This window comes from Macaca nemestrina, chromosome 14 (genome assembly GCF_043159975.1).
Source record: "Macaca nemestrina isolate mMacNem1 chromosome 14, mMacNem.hap1, whole genome shotgun sequence".
NCBI classification, from domain to species: domain Eukaryota; kingdom Metazoa; phylum Chordata; class Mammalia; order Primates; family Cercopithecidae; genus Macaca; species Macaca nemestrina.
This window is the reverse complement of record NC_092138.1, coordinates 70,909,272-70,929,281: the sequence shown is the minus strand read 5'-3', so window position 1 is coordinate 70,929,281 and position 20,010 is coordinate 70,909,272. Positions and strand designations below refer to the sequence as shown.

At 38.8% G+C, this 20,010-nt stretch overlaps 2 protein-coding genes across 5 annotated transcripts in view; one reads left to right on the top strand and one right to left on the bottom strand.

Moving 5' to 3' along the window:
- LOC105480967 (testis expressed 10) overlaps positions 1 to 20,010 on the top strand; it is a 51,986-nt gene that overhangs the window by 9,352 nt on the left and 22,624 nt on the right. For 2 of the 3 annotated variants that reach the window (XM_011740187.3, XM_011740188.3), the window contains exons 5-9: positions 3,196 to 3,308; positions 13,455 to 13,693; positions 14,343 to 14,478; positions 15,641 to 15,816; positions 17,418 to 17,595. In XM_011740187.3, the coding sequence (XP_011738489.2) occupies positions 3,196 to 3,308; positions 13,455 to 13,693; positions 14,343 to 14,478; positions 15,641 to 15,816; positions 17,418 to 17,595 (842 nt within the window). The remainder of the gene's footprint in view (positions 1 to 3,195; positions 3,309 to 13,454; positions 13,694 to 14,342; positions 14,479 to 15,640; positions 15,817 to 17,417; positions 17,596 to 20,010) is intronic. The other variant, XM_024792626.2, reaches the window with a different exon arrangement.
- Positions 4,336 to 20,010, bottom strand: part of LOC105480968 (inversin) — a 321,354-nt gene continuing 305,679 nt past the window's right edge. The window contains exon 18 of one of the 2 annotated variants that reach the window (XM_011740191.3): positions 4,336 to 5,718. The gene's annotated coding sequence lies outside the window, so the exon portion shown is untranslated. The remainder of the gene's footprint in view (positions 5,719 to 20,010) is intronic. The other variant, XM_011740192.3, reaches the window with a different exon arrangement.

Here is a 20,010-nt window from a genome sequence, read left to right as displayed (position 1 = left end):
AAGGTACATTAAGTCTTACATGCAATGGTTGAATAGTCAGATTCTGTAATAATCAACCGAAGTTGTTTATTTCTGAAATACTGTGGTATCCTTTGTTTTTTTTTTTTTCATGTTCATATAAACAGCCATTTATTCCAGCACTGTTTGTTGAAGAGATTGTTCTTTTACATTTGATTACCTTGGCACTATTTTTCTTTTTTTCTTTCTTTTTCTTCTTCTTCTTCTTCTTCTTCTTTTTTTTTTTGCATTCCCTTACCTATCTTTTTTATTTTTAAAAAAGTCAAACCTTCAGAAGGAATACAATAAGCACTTGCCTACCCCCATCTAGACACAGCAATTTCTGACATTTTATGCACATGTTGAAATACTGTGTGTATCTTTAATAGTTAGCTAGTTATATCCTTGATATAGCTAGATTTTATTTATTTACTTTATGTTTTTTGCAGAGGGAGTCTCGCTCAATCACCCAGGCTGGAGTGTAGTGGCGCGATCTTAGCTCACTGCAAGCTCCGCTTCCCGAGTTCACGCCTTTCTCCTGCCTCAGCCTCCCAAGTAGCTGGGTGCCCGCCACCACGCCCGGCTAATTTTTTTTGTATTTTTAGTAGAGACGGGGTTTCACCGTGTTAGCCAGGATGGTCTCTATCTCCTGACCTTGTGATCCGCCCGTCTTGGCCTCACAAAGTGCTGGGATTACAGGCACAAGCCACCGTGCCCGGCCGATATAACTAGTTTTTAAAATGAGAGTACAGTTTAACATTAACTTTTTGATTTACTGTGGTTTTTAGTGTACTGTATTAGTAGTGTCAGGTTCAGTATTATGTTATAAAAATTGTCTTAGCTTTGCATTTAATGCTTGGCTTGCTTGCTACTTTTTCTCAATGTGTGTGTCTCATTCCTTTTATCCTTTTCCTATGAGGGTTAGAGTTTGTAACCAAACACTAATGCAGTCATGCTTTTTAAGGCATTTATTCAAAGCTTTATTGGTTATCAATAAATAATGGCTACTTAATTAAAATTTAAAATTCAATTCCTCAGTAATGCTAGCCACATTTCAAGTGCTCAACAGCTACATGTGGGTAGTGGTTACTATATTGGACAGTGCAGATATAGAACAGTTTGATCATTACAGAAAGGTCTTTTGAATAGTACTATTCTAGACTCTGGGGCTACAGAGATAAACGTGGTTGATAAGGTGCTTGCCCTCATGGTGTGTACCTTCTGGTGGGGTCTGTAGACAGTAAACAAATATATAATGTCAGTACTAGGAAGAAAGATGAAAGTAAAATGGGGTATAAAGAGAGCATGGGCAGGAACAGTGAGGGGGAGCTATTTTAGGTAGGTTGTCAAATGCTCTCTGAGAATAAGATACTTGAATGTCATTGAAGTGAAGGAGCAAGTCTTGTCAACATCTGTGGGAAGAACATTCAGGCATAGGAAACAGCAAGTACAAAGGCTCTGAGGTGAGAATAGACTTCGCATATTTGAAGAATGGCAGGAAGGCCTGTGCAAATGAGGTACTGGGAGAATGGTAGAAGATGGGGGCGAAGAAGAGTGATAGTGGCCAGATCATGTGGGACTCTGTAGTCGCTGGTAAGGAGTCTGGATTTTAACCTGAGTGTGGCGAAAAGACCACTGGAGGGTTCTGAGCAGAGGAGTGGCATGATCTGCGTTATATTTATTTAACTTTAATATTTTAATTTAAATTTAATTTAAATTTAATATTGCTCACAGTCTAACTCTAGCAACCATCATCTCTTGGATGACCAGTCCTGTCCTACATGTGTATATATTCATTTCCTTTCCCCCTTCCTGTATTATTTTGAAACACGATTTATGTTTTAAAAGATCACCCTGCCTGTTGTGTGGGGAAATTGACTTTTGGAGGATAAGAGGAGAAACAGGGAGACTGGTTAGGAGGCTATTGCAGTAATCCAAATAAAAGATGATGGTGACCTGGTGTCTAGTGTTTGAAATGATAAGTAGCTGGATCCAGGTAAAGCCAGCGAGACTGCTGGTATGTATAATGAAGGAAAGAGGAGTCAAGGATGAGGCCAGTGTTACATCGCCTAAATGAGAAAGAAGGTCATTTGGCAGGGAGAATTTGGTTTTATTCATGTTCAGTTTTAAGATACTTGTCAGAAGTTGAAGAGGAAATGTCAAGTATATATTTGTATATAAAATCTGGAGCTCAGACAGAAATGATTCAAGTATTATTACTGAGCAAATCCAAACATTTAGAAGTCAGGAAGAAGAGAACCCAGTAAAGATACTAAGGAGGAACAATAATTGAGGTGTAAGGCCAGGCGCAGTTGATCACGCCTGTAATCTCAGCACTTTGGGAGGCCAAGGTAGGCGGATCACTTGAGATCAGCAATTCGAGACCAGCCGGGTCAACATGGTGAAACCCCAGCTCTACTAAAAATACAAAAATTAGCCGAGCGTGGTGGTGGGCACCTGTAATCCCAGCTACTCAGGAGATTAAGGCATGAGAATCGCTTGAATCTGGGAGGCAGAGGTTGCCGTAACCTGAGATGGTGCCACTGTACTCCAGCCTGGGCGATAGAGCGAGACTTTGTCTCAAAAAACAAAAAACAAAAAAAACCAAATTGAGCTGTAGGGTGACCAACTCTTTTAGCACCTCAAGTACCACATCTAGGAAACTTCTCAGTCTCTGACAAAATGGAATGGTTGGTTACCCTGGATAAGAGGAAATAAAGAATATTCTAATTTGGAATTAGAAAGACAGTGCTTCCATAGGAGGGAAATGATAAATTCACCAATACTACTGAAGCATTTTAAGGAAATGCATTGCTTTGTGAAACTGTTAATGGAATTGCTGGAGAATAGAGTTATGGTGTAGATAGGACATCATGGAGAAAGACTTTCTTGTTTATTTTATAAACATTGCATTAGTGGTCCAAATTCATAATTTTAATCTCAGATACTTTCACTTTTTCTCTCTTAAGCAGCAGACAGAATGCAAGTAGAAGTAATTATTAAGCACCAAAAGGATCTACAGATGAAAACTGGGTGCTTTAACAGTTAATTCTGATTTTAAAATTTATTTACATATTATATTACTGGTAGATAGTGAATTATGATGGGACATTTGACAAGTTGTCAATTTTCTTCAAGTTTTATTGGTTATTTTACGTTTTTTCTTGTAGATTTTTCTAATCTTTGCTATTTCAATAGGAATCATGGCTTCGAAAGAACTACCTTATTGATTTCAAACACCATTTTATGAGTCGTTTTCCATATGCCTTAAAAGAAATAACCAAGCACAAAAGGAAAGAGCCAAATAAAAGGTATTATGATTCTTTTTCACTATATAACCTTGAAAAGCTGTTTAACCTGAAATTATCGGGAGATAATTAGCCTTAATATGGAACTTTCTACACTATTGTGTGTTTATGTCTAGATTTTGTGAAAATAAAAGTAGTAGTAAGGCTGATTTTTGGACAAGTCAGTTTGAGCCTTGGGATTAACAGTTTTTTTTTTTTTTAAGTGTGTAAAATGATTTTTTTTTGTGCTAGATGAATGTATCAATTTACGTAAATACGAATTTAATAGAAGTGACGAAGGTGTATGGTTTATTTGGGTGAGGCACTGTGTGATTATTGAACCTCTTAAGCAGGAGAACATCTTGATGATCATCTAGTTCTGCTCTCATTTATACATGAGGAACCTGGTAGTGAAACTAATGTTAGTATCTCTAAGGAAGGAGGGCAATTGGAGAAAAACAGAAATAAAAGGTAATTGATTAGAAGATGAAGGTTAAAAAAAAAAAAAAGTAAGCCTAGAAATTATTTAAAATGTCTGCCTCAAGTAAGAGCAGATAAATGTGAGAACAAGTTATGTAATGAAATTTGACAAGCAGATACAAGCTAAAACACTAATACTGTGGTTCCTGTAAATGAGCAAACACTTGCAAGGGATCTTAAAGTCTGTCAAAGGCTCTTAAATATATCAAAAGGAATACACTAGCTAGAGAATCATTGAGGTTTTTTGAGCAGGGTTCAGAGGATATGCTTGGAAGCAATATAGCTATTTCAGGCATAAGAGTTTTTCTTTCATTCACTAAATATTTGTTTTGGTTGCTTATTGTGAACAAGGTAGAACAAAGTATTGTGATAGGAAGAGATTTTTTAAGCCTTGTACCTTTCTCTCTTGAGCAGTTCTATATGTGTGTGTGTATATATGTATACATATATACTTATATATGTATATATGTACATAGGTGTATATATATGTGTGTGTGTGTGTGTGTATATATATATGGTTTTTTTTTTTTTTTTTTTTTTGGTGAGATGGAGTCTCACTCTGTTTCTCAGGCTGTGGCACCATCTCAGCTTACTGCAACCTCCGCCTCCCGGGTTCAAGTGATCCTGCTGCCTCAGCCTCCCAAGTAGCTGGGATTACAAGTATGCACCACCATGCCTGGTTAATTTTTGTATTTTTAGTAGAGACAGGGTTTCATCATATTGGCCAGGCTGGTCTTGAACTCCTGACCTCAGGTGATCTGCCCACCTCAGCCTCCCAAAGTGCTATGATTATAGATAGGCATGAGCCATTGCACCCAGCTTTAAGTAGTTATATTCTAAATCATAAAAGAGTGTGTGTCAGGGTCCAGTCATGAGACAGAAACTGTGACAATGATTTTTTTTTTTTTTTGAGACAAAGTCTCGCTCTGTCACCCATGCTGGAGTGCAATGATTTTTTAACAAGAGAATTTAATATAAATAATTGTTAACTACGTATACAAAGGAAGTTAGGTATTATGGAGGTACCAACTGCGGGAAGCAGATAGTACCTGTAGAACTGGGAGAACAAAGAAGGGAAGAAGCTTGGAGGAAGGGAGCCAAAACTCTAACCTCTCAGAAGGGGATGCTCCTCAGCAGGTACTGATATCTTGAGCTGAGAGCAAGAATCCCATAGGGCGGGGGTCCCGTACTTTGAAAAGGGTGTAGCTGGCTGGTGCTGACGTTTCTGAGAGGCATGATGATTCTGGTTCTGTGTCAGTAAAACTACAAACTGGAGTCTGCTATGGCTACTATAACGAACTGCAAATGACCTGAAGAAGAGCTGCTGATTGGCACTGGCAGCAATAGGAAACAAAAACAAAGCTAGCAAGTAAACAGAAGAGTGTCCCGTCTTCCTCTTACAGCTTTCTAGGCCTTTTGTATCACCCCTTTATTGGCAGAGCCTAATAAACCATCTACAAAGGAAAAAATGTGGGTCCCAGAGTCCCAACCCTAGGGTCACAAAGGAGAGTATAGAGGGTGACTTTGAAGCTGAGAAACAGTAGCTCAGTCATATTTACATATGTAAATTTACATATGTAACACAAAGCAGTATAAAAGTATCATTAGAACTCTACAACTAAGTGCTATAGGAATTCATAGGAAGAGACAGATCACTGCTTGTTAGGATAAACAGACAAAGCTAAATTGAAGCATAGTATTTCAACTGGGTATGAACGTGGATATGGTTTCAGGAGGCAGAAATGCAAGGGATGAGACTATTGTAACTAGAGGAGATAGCATACAAGAAAGCTACAGGATTAGGAAATGGATGGAGAGCATGGATCTGGGTCCAGTCTGATTTCTGCTCTTCCCTGGCCTTGATGGGGAAGCCGTTTCTTGACTCAGGAGTTCATCTTCAGATCCTTTTGGCATTGAAGACTTTTAGTTCAGTCAGAACTGTTCTAGGGAGCTTCTGGAGTTGAGGGGACAGAATCAAAGACACACTTTATTAAGCAAGATGTTAGATTTTTTTCCCCCATACAATTTTCTTACCAGAGTTTTTATTCTGGGATTCATAGGTAAGCTTCAGAAAAATCCATGAACTCTTGAAGTATTGATGGAGAATTACATGTACGTGTATTTTTTCAGATAAGGCATTCTGTATATAATTTTCATCAAAATGTGATTAAATTGTGGTTTAGATGTTTAGGATTTAGTAGACTTCAGTGTAAATAAATTACTGAAGAATGTATCGGTGTATCGTCATTCAAGAAACTTATTGGACTCTTGGCCGGGCGCGGTGGCTCAAGCCTGTAATCCCAGCACTTTGGGAGGCCAAGACGGGCGGATCACGAGGTCAGGAGATCGAGACCATCCTGGCTAACATGGTGAAACCCCATCTCTACTAAAACAAAAAACTAGCCGGGCGAGATGGCGGGCGCCTGTAGTCCCAGCTACTCGGGAGGCTGAGGCAGGAGAATGGCGTAAACCCGGGAGGCGGAGCTTGCAGTGAGCTGAGATCCGGCCACTGCACTCCAGCCTGGGCCACAGAGCGAGACTCTGTCTCAAAAAAAAAAAAAAAAAGAAAAAAAAAGAAACTTATTGGACTCTTATGTGCAAGGCACTTATTGTACTAGTTGCTGAGCATTTCATGGTAAAGGAAATAGGTAGAGTACCAGTTCTTGTGGAGCACGGTCTAATGAAAAAGACATTTATTTTACTTGATTCTTTAATCAGTGACTGACTGTGATAAATAAGTGAAGAAAGAGCTTAGGTTAATACAGGAGTATGTAGTAAGGAGTTGGTCCTGACCTTTCATGAGGGGAGGACCATCTTAGCAAGGCTGCCCTGATGGAAGCGACAGTGTGCTGAGATATAAATGAGAAAAAAAGAAAAGGAATTAACTTTATGAGGAGATTGAGATGATGAAATGGAGGCATTTTTAGCAAAGATGGATTGCCAGTATAACCTGCTTTTCAAAAGATTCCCCCCCATGATTGATTTTTGGGGAGCCTACGGGCTGCTTTTAAGTAAGTGCATTAAATGCTTAGCAAATAGCCTATGAACAGCAGCACAAATCAAAGTTAGGGAAGTCAACAGTGGTCTAGACCAATGGTCCCCAACCATTTTGCTAATGAGGGACTGGCTTCATGGAAAACAATGTTTCCACGGACTTGAGGTGGGAGGATTGGTTTTTGGGATGATTCAAGTGCATTACATTTATTGTGCGCTTTATTTCTATTATTATTACATTGTAATATGTAATGAAACAGTTATATAATTCACCATAATGTAGAATCAGTGGGAGCTCTGAGCTTGTTTTCCTGCAACTAGACAGTCCTATCTGGGGGTAATGGGAGACAGTGACAGATCTTCAGGCGTTAGATTCTTATAAGGAGCATGCAGTGTAGATCCCTTGCATGCACAGTTCACAATAGGGTTCATGCTCCTATGAGAATCTAATGCCACTACTGATATGACAGGAGGCAGAGCTCAGGCAGTAATGTGAGCAATGGGGAGCGGCTGTAAATACAGAACAATCTTAATTCGCCTGCCGCTCCCCTCCTGTTGTGTGGCCTGGTTCCAAACAGGCCATGGACCGGTGCCAGTCTGTGGTCTGGGGTTGGGGACCCCTGATCTAGGCCAGTGTTGCTCGCACTTCTTATTCATGTACCCCTAATGTATTTTTATTATTTATTTATTTATTTTTTTTTGAGACAGTTTCATTCTTGTCGTCCAGGCTGGAGTGCAGTGGCACGATCCCGGCTCACTGCAACCTCTACCTCCTGGGTTCAAGCAATTCTTCTGCCTCAGCCTCCCAAGTAGCAGGGATTATAGGCATGCGCCACCACACCCAGCTAATTTTTTGTATCTAGTAGAGACAGGGTTTCACCATCTTGGTCAGGCTGGTTTCCAACTCCTGACCTCAGGCGAGCCACCGTGCCCAGCCTGTATTTTTAACCTGATATCTACATTTTTAAATCTCAGGTTGAAATACAAAGTTAAAAATGATATAATTTATTTTTATTGGGGTAAAATATATATAACATTAACCATTTAAACCACTTTTTAAGTGTACAGTTCAGTGGCATTAAGTACTTTCACATTTTGTGTGATCATCACCATCTATCTCAAAAAAAGACATTCTTTGCATTTTTCATTGTTTTGACATTTGCACTAATGATACAAAAGCAATGGTGGGTAAAACTGCTAGTATCTTAGGATGAATTAAGACAGTGGCACCAAACTGTACTAGTAGACATTGTATTCTTCACCACCATACACTCACGGTTTAAAAAAACAACAAGCCAGTTTCATTAAGAAGGTCCTTAATAAGCAGTAAACCTAAGTGATTGTATTAAGTCATGACCCTTGTCCTGGTGCGGTGGCTCACGTCTGTAATCCCAGCACTTTGGGAGGCTGAGGTGGGCAGACCACGAGGTTAGGAGACTGAGACCATCCTGGCTAACACGGTGAAACCCTGTCTCTACCAAAAATACAAAAAATTAGCCAGGTGTGGTGGCAGGCGCCTGTAGTCCCAGCTACTCGGGAGGCAGGAGAATCACTTGATCCCTGGAGATGGACATTGCCGTGAGCCGAGGTCACACCACTGCGCTCCAGCCTGGGTGGCAGAGTGAGACTCCTCCAAAAAGAATAAAAAAGTCATGACCCTTGAGAATGCATATTTTTAATATTCTGTGTGATGAATGGCAAGTGTACATAAAGCATTTCTGCTGCATATCAAAGAACTATGATTGTCTCAAGGAAATAGCCCTGTGGGATTTTCCTACTTGTATTTTCCTGGAATGGACTAGATTTTAACTTGAAGAAAATGACTGACAAACAGTGGTTATTCAGATTTGGGTATTTGGCACATGCTTTCACAAAAAACAAAGTGACTGGCCAGGCGCAGTGGCTCACACCTGTAATCCCAGCACTTTGGGAGGCAAAGGCGGGCAGATCACCTGAGGTCAAGGGTTCGAGACCGGCCTGGCCAACATGGTGAAACCCTGTCTTTATTAAAAATACAAAAATAAGCCAAGTGTCATGGCGCACGCCTGTAACCCCTGATACTTGGGAGGCTGAGGTGGCAGAATCACTTGAAGCCCAGAGGCAGAGGTTGCAGTGAGCCAAGATAGTGCCACTGTGCTCCAGCCTGGGTGACAAAGTGAGACTCCATCTCAGAAAAAAAAAAAAAAAAAAAGAACAAAGTGAGGCTATTAGTTCCAGGAAAACAAATGGCATTTGTTGCCACTGATAAAATTTGAGCTTTCAAGCAAAAATTGATACTTTAGTAAACTTCTGTCTACCACTATGAATTCTGTCATTATATTTACTACCTTTTTGTTCTTCATGTTTTTCATGTATCTCAGTCCTGCCTGGGATCATTTAGAGTCTTCTTTAGTTCATTTTTTCTCCCCCCATAAAAATGTATTTCTCTCGCATTTTTGAAGAATGTTTTAGCAGGGTTAATAAAGGTTTGGCAGTTATTTTCTTTGAGCACACTGACGATATTTTACTGTCTCCTGGTTTCCATTGTTACGTTAAGAAGTCAGCTATGAGTCTTAACTATTGATACTTTAGGAGTTACCTGTGTTTTTTTTTTTCCCCTAAAGTTTTTCTTCTTGTCTTTCATTTTCTGCAGTTTCACAGTGATGTATCCAGGTGTGGTTTTCTTTTCTGTTTATTCTGCTTGGGATTCAGTGGACTTAACTGATCAATCTTGAATCTTGAATGAAATGTCTTCATCAGTTCTGAAAAACGTATTATCTTTTAAACATTTGCCAATTTCTCTTCTTTCCTTTCAAGACTAATTTAATGCATGTTACATCTACTTATTGAATCCGCCACCTATTTTTTAATCTTTTCTTTATCCCTTCCAGTTTTTAATTATTTAGTTTTATTCAGTTGTAGTCAAACATAAGTCCACGGAATTTTCATTTTTTATTTTTCAGTTCTAGAATTCTTTCCAATTGTTCCATCACCACTCATTGGAAAGACTATACTTTATCCATTAAATTTCCTTTGCTCATTTGTCAAAATTCAGTTGACTGTATTTTCATGGGTTTGTTTTGGGACTGTGTTCCATTAATTTATGTATGTTTGTTGTTTCATCAATACCATCTTGTCTTGCTTATTGTAGCTTTATTGTGAGTCTTGAAAATAGGGCATGTGAGTCTTCCAGCTTTGTTTTGCTTTAGAGTTTTTTTTTTTTTTTTTTTTTTTTTAATGAGGTCTCCTTATGTTGCCTAGGCTGATTTTCAACTGGGCTCAAGGGCTCCTCCCACCTTGGCCTCCCAAAGTGTTGGGATTACAGGCATGAGCCACCATGCCCAGCTTGTTTTGCTTTAGTCTTATGTTTGGTATTCTGGGTCTTTGACGTTACCATGTAGACTTCAGAATTAGTTTGTCAACAGTTACAAAATAGCTTGCTAGAACTTTGATTTGGATTGTGTTGAATCTATCTATAGATTAGTTTGGGAAGAATTATTCTTTAAACTGCTAGAATGATGCAGAACTAGGATTCAAGTTTATCTTGAGTTACTTTTACTTTCCTGGGAGAGAAACCTTAAAGGGCCAAGCTCAAGGAAGGGATGTTGTCCCGGCACAGTGTCTCCCACCTGTAATCTCATCCTTTTTGGAGGCCAAGGCGGGTGGATCACTTGAGGTCAGGAGTTCGAGACCAGCCTGGCCAACATGGTGAAGGCCCCATCTCTACTAAAAATACAAAATTAGTGGGGTGTGGTGGCATGTTCCTGTAACCCCAGCTACCCAGGAGGCTGAGGTGGGAGGATCGTGCCACTGCACTCCAGCCTGGGCGACAGAGCAACACTCTGTCTCCAAAAAAAAAAAAGGTAGGGATGTCTTGGTCGGCCCTAGGCTTTGACTTTTGACTTCCTTTTCTTGTGGGGCCACTAAAAGGTTGCCTTAGTTTTGCAGCTTTTTTCTTTTGCACTGGCAGTTGCCCTCAGGACTAAACCTTGAGTGCTGGAATCTTGCACTTCTAGTTATTTTCAGCAATATTGTAATTACCTATACTACTTTTACTGGAAATTGAAGTTTCTTCAGGGATCTGCCTTCCTCCTAGAATTGTTGGTATATTTAGTCTTTGAAATTTCTGTATATGTTATTGGAGGAGCAGAAGGAACTCTCCCAAGTTTGCAGATGTCCATTGAGACTTTCTGGATCGTAATAGATTATGCTGCCTGAGATAAAGTTAGGGTAAATTTTCCAAAGCTCTGCCTGTGGGGAAGAAATGTTTCAAGTCTATCCCAGTGTTTACTGTCTCTTTTCTTAATGATAGGATTCCTAATTTTCATCTGAACGTGTCACTACACAAAATAAAAAACAGATTTCCCAGCTTTCTTTGAAGCTAGGAGCAGTCATGTGGGTAATTTCTATTAAATAGCTCAGACTTCTTCCAGTGTCAGACTTGTACACTGAGTTGTCTGTTGGCCATCTCCATCTGGATTTGATTATGATCCTTTAGGCTCAACATATCCAACAGAGAATTAATTTCTAGATCTCTCTGCTCCTTTTTCTTCATCATCTCTATCAATTTAGTCACTACTGTTAGAACCCTTGATGACTACTCCTCCTGTCTCCACCATCTTCAGACTCATATATTTGTATATATTTAAGCATATTTCAAATCTGGCTAATTTTTGTTCTTTCTAAATGCCCTCCTTCTCCCAGTTCATATCAGCATTGACCCTGGTTCTTGGACTTGCCATCTCTTGCTTGGAGTGCTGTAGTAGCCCCACAACTGCTTCTTTGTTTGTAGTTTGTAACTCTGATTTTCCCTTTTGTAGCCACACAATCATGTCTCTGAAAGAAGCTTGCAACCATGTTATTCCTTTGCTTACAGAATTAGTTTTGATGTCTTTAGCTTCTGGCTCTTTGTAACCTGGTTCCATTTTACCTTTCCAGGCTCATTTGTCATTCCTGGTCTTACATTTGATGCTTGATAATGCCAGATTTCTTTTATTTCCCTTCTCATGTATTTGTGGTTCCTCACTACTGTGCCCTTGCTCAAGACTAACTACGATTAATCTTTTCCTTTAAAATTGATTGACTTGAGATATTTATGGCTTCAGTCAAATTTATATTTTTCTTTTCTGTGTTTTAATGATAGGGTCTCTCTTTGTTGCCCAGGTTGGAGTGCAGTTGTGTGATCATAGCTCACTGTAACGTCAAACTCCTGGGCTTAAATGATGCTCCTGCCTCGGCCTTCTGAGTAGCTAGGACTACAGGCACTTGCCAGCATGCCTGGCTTATTTTATTTTTATTTATTTATTTTTTGAGATGGAGTTTTCGCTCTTGTTGCCCAGGCTGGAGCGCAACGGCGCAATCTCGGCTCACTGCAACCTCCGCCTCCTGGGTTCAAGTGATTCTCCTGCCTCAGCCTCCCAAGTAGCTGGGATTACAGGCATGTGCCACCACACCCGGCTAATTTTTTTTGTGTTTAGTGGAGACAAGGGTTTCACCATGTCGGTCAGGGTGGTCTTGAACTCCTCACCTCAGGTGATCCACCCGCTTCGGCTTCCCAAAGTGCTGGGATTACAGGCATGAGCTCTCGTGCCCAGCCTTAATTTTACTTTTATTTTGTGTAGAGATGGGATCTTGCTGTGTTTTCCAGGCTAGTCTCCAACTCCTGGCCTCAAGCAGTCTTCCCAGTTCATCCTCCCAAAACACTGGGATTACAGGCATGGGCCACCACGTCCAGCCAGCTTTGTGTTTTTCTTTTTTTTTTTTTTTTCTTTTTTTTTTTTTTTTGAGACGGAGTCTCACGCTGTTGCCCAGGCTGGAGTGCAGTGGCGTGATCTCGGCTCACTGCAAGCTCCGCCTCCCGGGTTCCCGCCATTCTCCTGCCTCAGCCTCCTGAGTAGCTGGGACTACAGGCGCCCGCCACCGCGCCCGGCTAATTTTTTGTATTTTTAGTAGAGACGGGGTTTCACTGTGGTCTCGATCTCCTGACCTTGTGATCCGCCCGCCTCGGCCTCCCAAAGTGCTGGGATTACAGGCTTGAGCCACCGCTCCCGGCCAGCTTTGTGTTTTTCTAAACATGAAAGAAGTAAGCTCTGCTGTTGAATATACCACAGTCTGAAATGAGTATGTTCCAAGTTGCAAATTTTGTTTTTATTAAAATATTTTATTTGAGGTTTTTTGAAATTGTGTTTTGTTTGGCTAGAGTGAATAAACCGATATTAATATGTGAATTATAGAATTGTTTCAAATCAGTGCTTACCTGGATATGTCTCCTTATTTCACGTATGAGAAAGTTATGGCCAGGAAAGACTAGTGATTCTTTTAAGTCAGATGATTAGTTAAAAGCAGAGCCAAGATCTGCTGTGATTTACATCCAAATGTAATTATCTGCCTTAAATCAGGTGTGTCAGGGTTTTTAAGTTTTATCTTTCAAGTTCCCAGGCAATATTAAAAGGACATTTACATTTTGTATGAATAGCACCTTGAGTAATGAATTGAGCTGTATACACTCTGTACCTTCTTAACAACTCTGATTCCATAATGAAATGGTTTATTTGTAGAACTGTGGCCTAAGTCTTGCCTATGCACCTATCTTCTTGGCCGTCTATTAATCCTAGAACGGAATTTTTTAAAACTCCACCGATAGATTATTTTAAGTATTCTAATGAAGCAGTCATGGTAGACGTAACGCTTTATAGATGTGTGTGTCTTTGTTTCTAGCATCAAGCATTGCACAGTTCTCTCCAATAACATAGATCATCTCTTACTGAATTTAACACTGTCTGATATCATGGTCTCCCTGGCAAATGCGTCAACTTTGCAGAAGGATTGCAGTTGGATAGAAATGATAAGGAAATTTGTAACAGAGACCCTTGAAGATGGCTCTAGGCTAAATAGTAAGCAACTGAACAGATTGCTGGGAGTATCCTGGAGGTTAATGCAAATACAACCAAACAGAGGTAGGTGATGCTACTTTGCCCTTATTTAAGAGTGGAGCTCTTACATGTGCTATCTTAAGGTCTAGCTTTGAAATGATGGCTTGTAAACATTCCATGTAGTCAGGCTAATTATATTCAAGCCCTAAAAGGTAGCTACTGTCTACTTGAACACTGAAATTGTTTATGGCTCAGAGTATCTGTAAGTGGGTAGGTCCACTCTGAAGCAAATTGACAAAGACTCTACCCTCTTCTTATCTAGTTTGAGTAGAATTTGAGAACTTTTTCCCTTGACTCATATGGCATGAATCTTCCCTGTCTCTTTACCTTTCTTCTAGCTTGATGTTAAGTTATATTAAGTCAGTTTTAGAGTGGCTTACTTATTCTTTGATTTAAACACAAAGTTTTCCTATGTAGTTCCCATCTAAATCACCTTTCTGATATTCCGGTTTTTGTCATTCCTAGGTTTGTTGTTAAGAAAATTTATACTGTAACTACTGATTGGTTTGACTTTTTTATTAGGCCATTGCTATAGGACTTCAATGGTAGTTGTCAGTTTGTGGCTAAAATTGGCTTTGCCATAGGAACAAAGTATTTCGGTGCATTCAGAGGAATTTGGGGGCTGTTAAACATTTTTTGATTCATATGCAAGTTGTTTTCTTTCTGTTTGTAGAGGACACAGAGACTCTTATTAAGGCAGTTTATACATTATATCAGCAGAGGGGCCTTATCCTTCCAGTTCGGACTTTGTTATTGAAGTTTTTCAGTAAAATCTATCAGACAGAAGAACTGAGATCTTGTAGATTCAGGTAAAATCTTGTTATTTTTCCTTTTTCTCTTGCTGAGTTTTTCTGTAGTCTGTTTAAATATTTAAATAATTTTAGAGAGATTAAATCTTTGGAGAAGTTCATTCTTTTTAATCCTACTTGTTTGCATTTAGGAAATGATATAAAATTTTAAAAGAAGCATACATAAAGTGCCAGTAAACTTTATACCCATATCTGAACAGATAAAAGACTGCTTAGGCATGCATTTCCACCTGTCCACTTATAGCTAAGGGACAGTTGGAACCATCTTAGCCCTTTCTCTTCCCTTCCCGTAAAAATTATGGAGGTTGAATCTCTAGCCATTAGTGACATATTGAGGCATATGGGATAAGAGTGAGGGCAATAGAAGATGAGAAAGTTTCTGGCTTAGTTTGGTGCTATCAGAGAGAGACAACAAAAGAGTGGACTAAGGAATTTTTCAGTAAGGTGAGTTTGAGGTTTATTTGGCATAGTCAGAAATGTTTGAGAGGAAGATACAGATTTGGGAGACCTAACATATGTAGGTAGTTGTTGTAACGTATTTGGGTATTTAAGCCAAGTACTTTACATAATCTCAGTAATCTTCATACTGCTACTGTGAGGTGAATACTGTTAGCTTCCATTTTACAGAAGGAAGCAGAAAATAAATAAATTGGCGAGTATTATGAAGCTAATGTGTAGCAGAGCTGAGACTTAAGTTCAGGTCTGTCTTGACAGCAAAGTCCATGATACAATCACCAACCTTTCAGGGGACCTAGTAAAAATGTTCACTGTTATTCAAGACATTTGCACTCCAGCAAGTATTCTAAAGAAATAAAAATAGCACAAGTTTGAAGCCATTTTGTATGGGAGCAACTTACGGTGAATGTGTACATTTGTTAATAAAGTATAACACCACCAATTAGGATAAATAGTTAAGTGTCTTTATCCTTGAAAATAAGAATACAATTTAGATACTGCCCCAGTTAACGTTAATTTAGTGCGTAAAGCCTTGGAAAATGATGCTGGCATCTTGTGGGTTCTCAAATGTTTAAATGAATAAATTTGGTATTATTGGTACATAATTAGTCACTTTGTGATATATTTAAAATTTTTTTTTTTTTTTTTGTTTAAATTTATTTCCCTTGTCTTTGAGAATTACAAAGATGTCTTTGGTCTTTCTAAGATATCGTAGTAAAGTGCTGTCCCGTTGGCTGGCTGGTTTACCATTGCAACTTGCTCATCTTGGCTCCCGAAATCCTGAGCTTTCTACACAGCTTATTGATATCATTCATACCGCTGCAGCACGAGCAAATAAAGAATTACTAAAAAGTTTACAAGCTACTGCCCTCCGAATTTATGGTAAGAGTTCATTTGTTAAATGGTGTAGGTATTCATTGGTCCACCCTGATACACAAAAGAAGTTTTTAAGGGGAGCTCTGTAGTTTTGCCTTTCCCTTAGTTTAAATTAGTAATACCATGGTTAAATTGCCAAAACAAAATATCAGACAGCAAATTCATTTTCAGTATTAGGATATAGAAGATTAATGATTGTTGATGCTTATTGCATTCTTAAATTGTCTTTCAAACCACTTGCTATTCATAAATTCAAAACTAATCTGATACTTAAAAATTCTTTTGCTCTGATGGCAAGACGTATCTTTATTATTTAATTATAATGAATATCTTGTATGACTTTCATATATTCTTTATTCATCTGGAACTGACTTAACTAATATTTTAAGCAGAATTATTAAAACATAACTGAGATGTATGTATACATATCATTATCGAAATATTCACATACTGTGAAATTCACCATTTTACAGTATACAGTTAAATGAATTTTATTTATTTATTTTATTTATTTATTTATTTATTTTTTTTTTTTGAGACGGAGTCTCACGCTGTTGCCCAGGCTGGAGTGCAGTGGCGCGATCTCGGCTCACTGCAAGCTCCGCCTCCCGGGTTCACGCCATTCTCCTGCCTCAGCCTCCCGAGTAGCTGGGACTACAGGCGCCCGCCACCGCGCCCGGCTAATTTTTTGTATTTTTAGTAGAGACGGGGTTTCACTGTGGTCTCGATCTCCTGACCTTGTGATCCGCCCACCTCGGCCTCCCAAAGTGCTGGGATTACAGGCTTGAGCCACCGCGCCCGGCCATGAATTTTAAAAACTATATTCCTAAGGTTGTGCAACTATCACCACTGTCTAATTCTAAAACATTTTTATCACCCCAGAAAGAAACTTGTACTGATTGAAAGTTCATCCTTACTCCTTCCTTCCCCCAGCCCCTCGAAATCACTCATCTACTTTCTGTCTATATGGATTTGCCTATCATGGATATTTCTTATAAATGGAATTACATAACATGGGGCCTTTTGTGTCTGGCTTGTTTCACTTAGCATAGTATTTTCAATACTTTATTCCTTTTTATTGTTGAGTAGTATTTTGTTGTATGGATATGTCACTGGTATTTATCCATTTGTCTAGTGATGAACATTTGAGTGTTTTCCACCTTTTGTGGGTTATAGTTTTAAATACGTATTTTTCAATATTGGTCATATATATGTAGGTGTATATATACACACAGCAAACCAAGTCTTTTGCTTTAAGTCAGGTTGATGTTGTAATTGTCACTGTTTAGCAAAATTGCTTGTTTACTTTGTGCCCAATCTCTTTTCCTCTTTACCCCCATGAAAGTTTTTATTTCTAACAAGACACTTGGATATTAAATCTTTAAATAAATTATGTTTGGTATTTTATTTTATGCAGTAGCTTAACAAGCTGTACATAAGTGTTTGATGATATTAATATAATTATGCTTTTATGTAATTGATATTCAGCATAAAATTCAGCATAAAATGTTAGCCTATAATTCACTGGAAGTAATTGATCTGCTTTATTAATCTCTGGTTTGCTTGTCTTTCATAGTTGATGTTAATATGTCTATCCACCTCACTAGATCCACAAGAAGGTGCTGTGGTGGTTCTCCCTGCAGACTCTCAGCAGCGTTTGGTTCAGCTTGTGTATTTCCTACCCAGTCTGCCTGCTGATCTGCTTTCTCGGTTAAGTCGTTGCTGTATTATGGGAAGACTCAGTTCAAGTTTGGCTGCCATGCTTATCGGGATACTGCACATGAGGTAGCATGCTGAAGTGAGCTGTATTTTAAGTGTATAATCTTTTCCCCCTTTTACTGGTAATTTGTGAATTATGGAAGGCTTTTGAAGTCGCATATACTACCTTCATTTACTCTTAATGCAACAGTTAAAACTGTTGATATCACTAGGTAGAGTAAGTTTACAAGAGTAAGACTGTTTCAAATTACTTGGTTAATAATTTTTATAGATAGGTTGGAATAAGAGTTGAAATAGAATTAACAAAAGTGTGTAGTAAGGGATTTATTGGTAGGTGGGGGTGTCCATACTTCAAACCTTTGTTGTTACGGAATTGCAATATAGACCTTTTCTTCAGAGAGCTCAGAATTTAATGTAGCTGGTGAATTAAATAAGCTTGTGGACTGAGACCAGGAATTACTTGTAATCTCTCTGTTTTCCTGGTGGTATAATAAACATAACATAAAATTTACCATTTTAACCTTTCTTAAAAAGTTTTGCCAGGCGCGGTGGCTCACGCCTGTAATCCCAGCACTTTGGGAGGCCAAGGTGGGCAGATCACGAGGTCAGGAGTTTGAGACCAGCCTGGCCAGCATGGTGAAACGCCATCTCTACCAAAAATACAAAACTTAGTTAGGCATGGTGATACATGCCTGTAGTCTCAGCTACTCAGGAGGCTGAGGCAGAAGAATTGCTTGAACCCAGGAGGCGGAGGTTGCAGTGAGCCGAGATGGTGCCACTGCACTCCAGCCTGGGTGACAGAGCGAGACTCCGTCTCAAAAAAAAAAAAGTTTTAATATTTCAAGAGACAAGTTCTCACTCTTACCCAGATTGGAGTGCAAATGGCATGATCATAGCTCACTGCAGCTTTGAACTCTTGGGCTCAAGAGATCCTCCCGCCTTGGCCTCCAAAGTAGCTAACACTACATGCCATTTTCCATAGCCATTTTACTCTGAAACTCTGAAAGGTTTGATACTGCTTGTGTTGGAAGTATCCTCATGTGTATATCTTCAGTCATAGTATTTTAGTATTCAGCAGTATTACTGGTTGTGGGAAGGGTCTGATGGGAAGGGTCTGATGTGGTTTTAGGCAGAAATAGAAATCTAGGCTGTAGTTGAAAAGTTTTCTTGTATAGATCCCCTATCTCAGGTAGATAAGAGTAGCTTACTCTTAATAGACTTTCTTCATACCAGTGTAGGACAGATATTTAACTCTGGTCACCGGAAGTGTGCTTCAAAACTGACAGTAAATTTGCCTTTTACCAAAACAGAGAACAAAACATAAATAAAATATTGTTTGTATTTAAAAATTCTAGGTTTATTTCTTCCTTGTATATGCCCATTAAAGGGGCCTGGACATACTTTTTAAGAATTTTAAATGTTGATTAGTTTTTTTTTTTTTTTTTTTTTAAGATATTAAAAAAACTGCACTTTGTTTTGTGTAAGCAAAGTGCTAGGCCTTTTAAAAGTTAAATTTATAAAATTTTTTGTAACTTAAGTGCTTGTTTTTTATTTGACTTCCAGTAGAGGGCACTCTGTTCCTTAGCTATAACTTAGATTCAGTTCAGTTAAATCACCCCTTGAATGTTTCTTGAAATTGATTCTCCTTGGAAGATGCATTTAATGTCTTCCTCAACATCTGTTCACTTATGTTTAGTAACTTTTGTCAAGGATGTTTTTTAAAATCTTGGGTTTTTTTTTTTTTTCTTTTATCTTTTTGTGGCGATGAGTGGCGAGAATTGGGAAAATATATTAATTTTACAAATACTGATAATATGGACTCATATTTAAACGATTGTCATTGTAGTTAAAGTCTGCCAAATTAAATTTTGCTTTTTAGTATTTGTACAGAGTCCATTAGTAGACTTCTCTCTATATAGGTGTACTATTCCCATCTAAAGTAGTCCCTTTTTAAAAATAATACAAAATTAGGACTTTTTAGTCTTGTTGAGCCCATGGCACTATCATTTTATCACTTTTCACAGGGTCATAATAAGACTAGCTGGGCGCAGTGGCTCACGCCTGTAAATCCCAGCACTTTGGGAGGCTGAGGCAGGCGATCACTTGAGGTCAGGAGTTTGAGACCAGCCTGGCCAACGTGGTGAAACCCCATCTCTATTAAAAATACAAAAATTAGCTGGGCATGGCAGCTCGTGCATGTAACCCCAGCTACTAAGGAGGCTGAGGCAGGAGAATTGCTTGAATCCAGGAGGCAGAGGTTGTAGTGAGCTGAGATAGTGCCACTGCACTTCACCCTGGGTGACAGAGGGAGACTCCATCTTAAAAAAAGGACTGAAGGTTAGTTCATTCAGACATATATATGTTGGGTTACTTCATATCTTTAGTTTTTTATTCAAAATAACTCCTCTTCTTGACCATGACTATAAAAGTGAACTTTTAAATTATTTGCCACTTACACTCTTAAAATACTGCTTCTCAGTC